The sequence below is a fragment of the Xenia sp. Carnegie-2017 genome, unplaced genomic scaffold (assembly GCF_021976095.1).
Source record: "Xenia sp. Carnegie-2017 unplaced genomic scaffold, XeniaSp_v1 HiC_scaffold_4, whole genome shotgun sequence".
NCBI lineage: Eukaryota > Metazoa > Cnidaria > Anthozoa > Malacalcyonacea > Xeniidae > Xenia > Xenia sp. Carnegie-2017.
This window is the reverse complement of record NW_025813504.1, coordinates 4,591,785-4,596,659: the sequence shown is the minus strand read 5'-3', so window position 1 is coordinate 4,596,659 and position 4,875 is coordinate 4,591,785. Positions and strand designations below refer to the sequence as shown.

Genomic DNA, 4,875 nt, shown 5'->3' with positions numbered 1-4,875 from the left:
CTACGCGTGCATTTCTATTGTAATGAAGAAGTAACAGAACGAAATAGTCCAAAATCCTACAACAGATTTACTTAAATGTAAATTCCATCCGTCTTTCCTTTGCGCAAAACTCCTTTATAACGTCCTCATAGAATCGTGGCTTCCCCTGCAAACTTACCAACATCTCCTTCTCGATTGAAATTGTAGCCAATGCAGAAAGTCGCTCTTGCCCTTGTGTACTGCGAAGATACGTTTTGATACGCTTGAGAGCCGAAAATGATCTTTCTGCAGAGGAGGACGTACTTGGCATAGTAAGAATGAGCTGACACAATCGGTACACCTCTGGAAAACAGGCTTTCAAGTCAAGTTCGATTATTTTGATATCATATCAAAACAGGTTTCGATTTGAGCTCGGCAGATGCGTATACAACGATTAGTTCACTTTTAGTGCTTGAAGATTAAAGAATGTTCCATATGAATCTTGCAACGATTGCAGCTCTCGTTCGGGAAAATTCCGGCTGTACAATTCGTGCTTTGAATGATCCAACAAAGAAACGAATGCTCTGCTGTTAAGACTTTCGAATCTAGAGTCAATCTGCACGACAATGGTATCGACTACACAGAAAAATATTTGACGGAAGGACGCCTTTACATCCTCTTCACTTTGCCCGCGTTTCAGTGCTACTTTGACGATACTTCACGTAAAATTCCAATAATCTACGAATTTTATTCGTTGTTCTTGAATCTTATCTTTCGTCTCGCGAGCTTTCGTGACACAAAAGACAATATCGAACTGCTTACTCTGAATGATATTATACAAAACATCCGTAAGACCAAATATTTCTGAAAATATTTTAAGGCAGAACACACACTGGAAATCTGCAAGAACTTGTCGGTAGCCCCTCGCTTCGTTCAACGTCGTACCGTCAAACTCGTCATCATTTTCGATGATGTATTCGAAAACTTCGAGCAGCTTTGCTCTTGTCTCCAGTACAGCATAGATTAACCTGCTCTGATAGTGCCATCGAACAGCTGTTCCAGTGGGAATGCGTCTGCCGACAACTGTGTCCAACAGGTATGTTCTCTTGGACGAGGCGTGAAAAAAGGATGAAAGACCAGTGACGGTTTTCAAAAATATACGACACTCTTTAGTTGACGAGACAGCTTGAACAAGGACCAAATTTAATGCGTGTCCGTAACAGTGGATAAAAAGAGCATGTGGATAGTCTTCTCTTACTCGTGTTTGCAAACCGGACAGTTCTCCTGACATCACACTCGCACCGTCATACGTTTGGGCAATCAGTTTTTCGCCGCATCCGTACTCGTTCAGGGTTTTACCGATTTCTTGTTTCAGTCTAGCCGCAGTTCTATCCTCACTTACATCGGTAAATCCAAGAAAGCGCTCCACAGCTTTACCATCTGGGTTGACATAGCGAACTATAGTTGTTAGCTGCGATAAGGTCTTAACGTCGGAGATTTCATCCAGGGAAATAGCGACAAATGGGCTCCTCATCACTTCATCTTTTATTGCTTTCAACATAACGTCCTTGACAGCAACAATCAAATCGTTCTGGATACAATTAGAAAGTCCAGAAAACACGGTTGCTGTATGAAGATGCTGTTCAAGCGTGGGGTCATATGCACTTAGCAGTTTTATCAATTCGACGTAATTGTCCCTGTTGGCAGACTCCTCCAGCTCCACCCGACCTCTGAAAGAAAGGGACAGTTAACACATGCTAACCTGGGCGAAAGCTTCATCATTGTATTACTTTATTATATCGGCTAACCTGTATTGAAATTAATGTAGATCGTGAGGACCCGGCAAAGAAGTGAGTTCATGTATTTTCGTTTGGTAAACTGTTAAACTGCACATTTGTTATTTATACTATATCATTATTTACTAGATCGAATAAAAATAATTTACTTATAATCTATACGATTCCGACTCACGCATCTATCGGACTGCTAACCTGAGAATCCATAAAGCTTTATGTTGGCATTATTTTTTATCATACAAATTCGATTTCCGCTCGGCATTGTCTCGCTACTACAAATTTTATGGTTATGACAACTACTTCGATTGTTAAAGCTTATATTACATTACTATTATATCAAGTCTGTTAAAATATTTTGCTGGTAAAATCCAGTCATTTTAATAAAAACCGTTTTTCAATCTGACGAAGCAAATATTCACCATACTGTAAATATTTAGTAGACCCTTGATATAGGGCTAACCTCTGGGTTTCCTTTTTCTTAATAATTATGTATTTACATGTTGTTCTGAAATAAAGTATTGTGAAGTAAAAACTGATGGGTTGAAATAACAAAATCAAATACGGAGCTTGGATGAGTCTGAGATGACCATTTAAAAAGTTTAATTGAAAGGCTTTTTCAACGGTTTTAAATCAGGTCTTTTTTTTATATCACATATGTGAAATTGATTAACCTAACACACACAAAAAGTTTAGCTAACCATTAAAAAGGCCATGTTAACACTTTCGAAAATGAATCAATATTATTTAACATAACATTAACAATTTTTATTTCACTTTTAACTGGAAAACAGAATTGAAAGTGCACTACACTTTATTTAGGAAATAGAAGATGTTTACTGCGTTTGCACAGGTTTATGCAAACCGGGCAGACCTTTGGGAGAACTTGAGAGCAGATCAGTGCAAGCCCGAGACCAAAGGTCGAGGGTTGCACAAGCTCGAGGTCATCTAAAATCATCCCTATGTATCTAGAATAAGCTACAACGAGAGAAACTCGCAGACTACTACGATAAGTGCTTCATAAGAAGCGGAGCGAAAAATGTTGCTGCAATCATCCCTGTTGTAAATCCAAGATGTCCAACATGCCTTTGAACAGCAGCCTTTGAACTATAAAACTTTTATATTTTTAATGGCTCTTGCAGTGCGTCTTCGTTTTGTAACAAATCATCATTCTTATCCATTTTGCAACTATGAAAATGAAATAAAATTATCGGATCTCGATCACACTTTACTCTATTCATCCTAAGTAGAGTGATTTTCATACCGTAGTGGGGGTGATGATGGAATATATTGTTGATTTTTTTGTAAGAACAACTCTGTCACTTTTCCTGTCACATGGGAGAGGGGGTTTGCTTCTTCTTAACTTGTATTATAATTATGGCGTACTGTAATGAATGAAGCAAGATACACCAGATCGGAATATTTTTGACGTTAAAATTAAAAAGTTGTTTTTGATTCATCTCTCTTGTGATGACTATGCAGCAGTTTGCCATTGACTGTGCTGTTTGTTATAGTTTCAAAACGTGATGTTACTAACGGCTAGCTTGACGTTACTAAACAGCTATCTATTTGATGCCAAGATGTAAACCTTAGATTGTATTGGTTAATAACAAAGTGCTGCTCCCCGAGTTTAATACAAAAACAAACTATGTCTTACTAATATCAAATTAATGTCTTATATCTAACGATAGAATTTAACGCTTTCAAACGTCTTTCGATACTTGTTAAATTTCAACATGTCGCAGCTGTTTATTAAATAAAAACAATATATACTAATGCATATGTACGCCTTAGCAACAATGAGTTTCCCGTTAGTAACGTCAAGTTTTGAAACTATACAAACATTAATTTATGAAGGCCACACGGTCAATTTAAAATGGCTGTAAATTCGACTGTTTTTTTTTCGCACATGAATGTCCCCGCGCAGCCACTTTTATCTTTGACAATGTCGGTCACATGGGATTTATTGGTGATTTTCTTTTTGGCGTTTTTCTTTTCTATTCATTGGCACTTCTGACTTTCGGTTTCTTGCCAGAAAAACTAAAGAAAGCAGGTTTTAAAAAAGAAGACCTACGTTTTTCTAAATGTCGTGTGTATTGTACGCTATTTTTATGATGTTTTGTGAATGCATAGTTGGTTTGAGAAATAATAATATACATCAATAAAATTAATCAACATGGTGTACATGAAGTAATAAACTATCAGTTAGCACGTTAGACGTACGAAATGAGGAGTAAGGGAATGTCCCTTAAACTTTGCAAAACTTGTCCAAAATAGTCGAGGAAAAAAGAAAAATTGTGCATAAAGTCATGTATTATTTCATAAAACTAAATATGGTGTATAGACGTATAAGTCAACAAAATGTTTTTGTTGTTAGGTTCTGTGATGTAACCATCTACCTTCTTTAGTATATATTGAGTTACACCAACAAATGGAGGTATTACAGATAACTGTTATGATCACATTTAATGTTCAACGTCAATGTCTATGGTCTACGATCTATCTTACAATAGTTAACTGCTTCTATTTATACAAGATATTACGTTTGGATATATTTGTTTCTTTACTAAATATGGTTAATTTAAAATCAACGGAAAGCTATTAGGAAATATAAAAAATATTGTAATTATTGCACATAAGTATCTCTTAAAATAATCATTTAGTTAGTTACACTTGACTTAATTATTTACTAATTACATGAAGAATATCTGAGCATATCTTAACATTTGTGAAGTAGGAAGTTGGTATGGCAGTATGTCCTTCATTTTCACTTACAAATCGGTGGATAATAGTTTGCACGACCAATTGATAATACATGTGATTAAAAATTACTACAATGGCTTTTAGAGGGGGTTTGAACTTTGGACAAGTAAACCACTACCCTCTAAACCTAAAACTCCTATACGCATGTTAACTAAAAATTATAATTCGGCGAAATGCATATTAGGAAAACAGTAAAATTTCAGGTAAATATTTGCTACACCCCCTCCCCCCCAAATTGTAGGTCAATGTGACGCCCCTGCTCCCAGGATTCCAGGAAAGTGTCGTTTAATTTCCGATTTAAAACACGCTTTTCACCGGAAGTAATACTTGCTATATGATGAAGTGCAAATTATACAGCTCA

General features: G+C 36.3%; 1 protein-coding gene across 1 annotated transcript; it reads right to left on the bottom strand.

The window, feature by feature from the left end:
* Window positions 1-676: 676 nt before the first annotated feature.
* LOC124455889 (zinc finger MYM-type protein 1-like) lies at window positions 677-2,016 on the bottom strand. Its single transcript, XM_047006501.1, has 2 exons — window positions 1,950-2,016; window positions 677-1,686 (listed from the first exon to the last, which is right to left on the bottom strand). Exons 1-2 carry the CDS (start codon window positions 2,014-2,016, stop codon window positions 677-679), a joined length of 1,077 nt encoding a protein of 358 aa, XP_046862457.1.
* Between the last annotated feature and the right edge of the window lie 2,859 nt (window positions 2,017-4,875).

What these genes read in the sequence shown, in the direction of transcription:
- LOC124455889 (XM_047006501.1), bottom strand. Translation starts at nt 2,016, where the DNA reads ATGCCGAGCGGAAATCGAATTTGTATGATAAAAAATAATGCCAACATA. An exon ending in AAAGCTTTATGGATTCTCAG is followed by an intron (nt 1,687 to 1,949) that starts GTTAGCAGTCCG and finishes TTTCTTTCAGAG; the next exon opens with GTCGGGTGGAGCTGGAGGAG.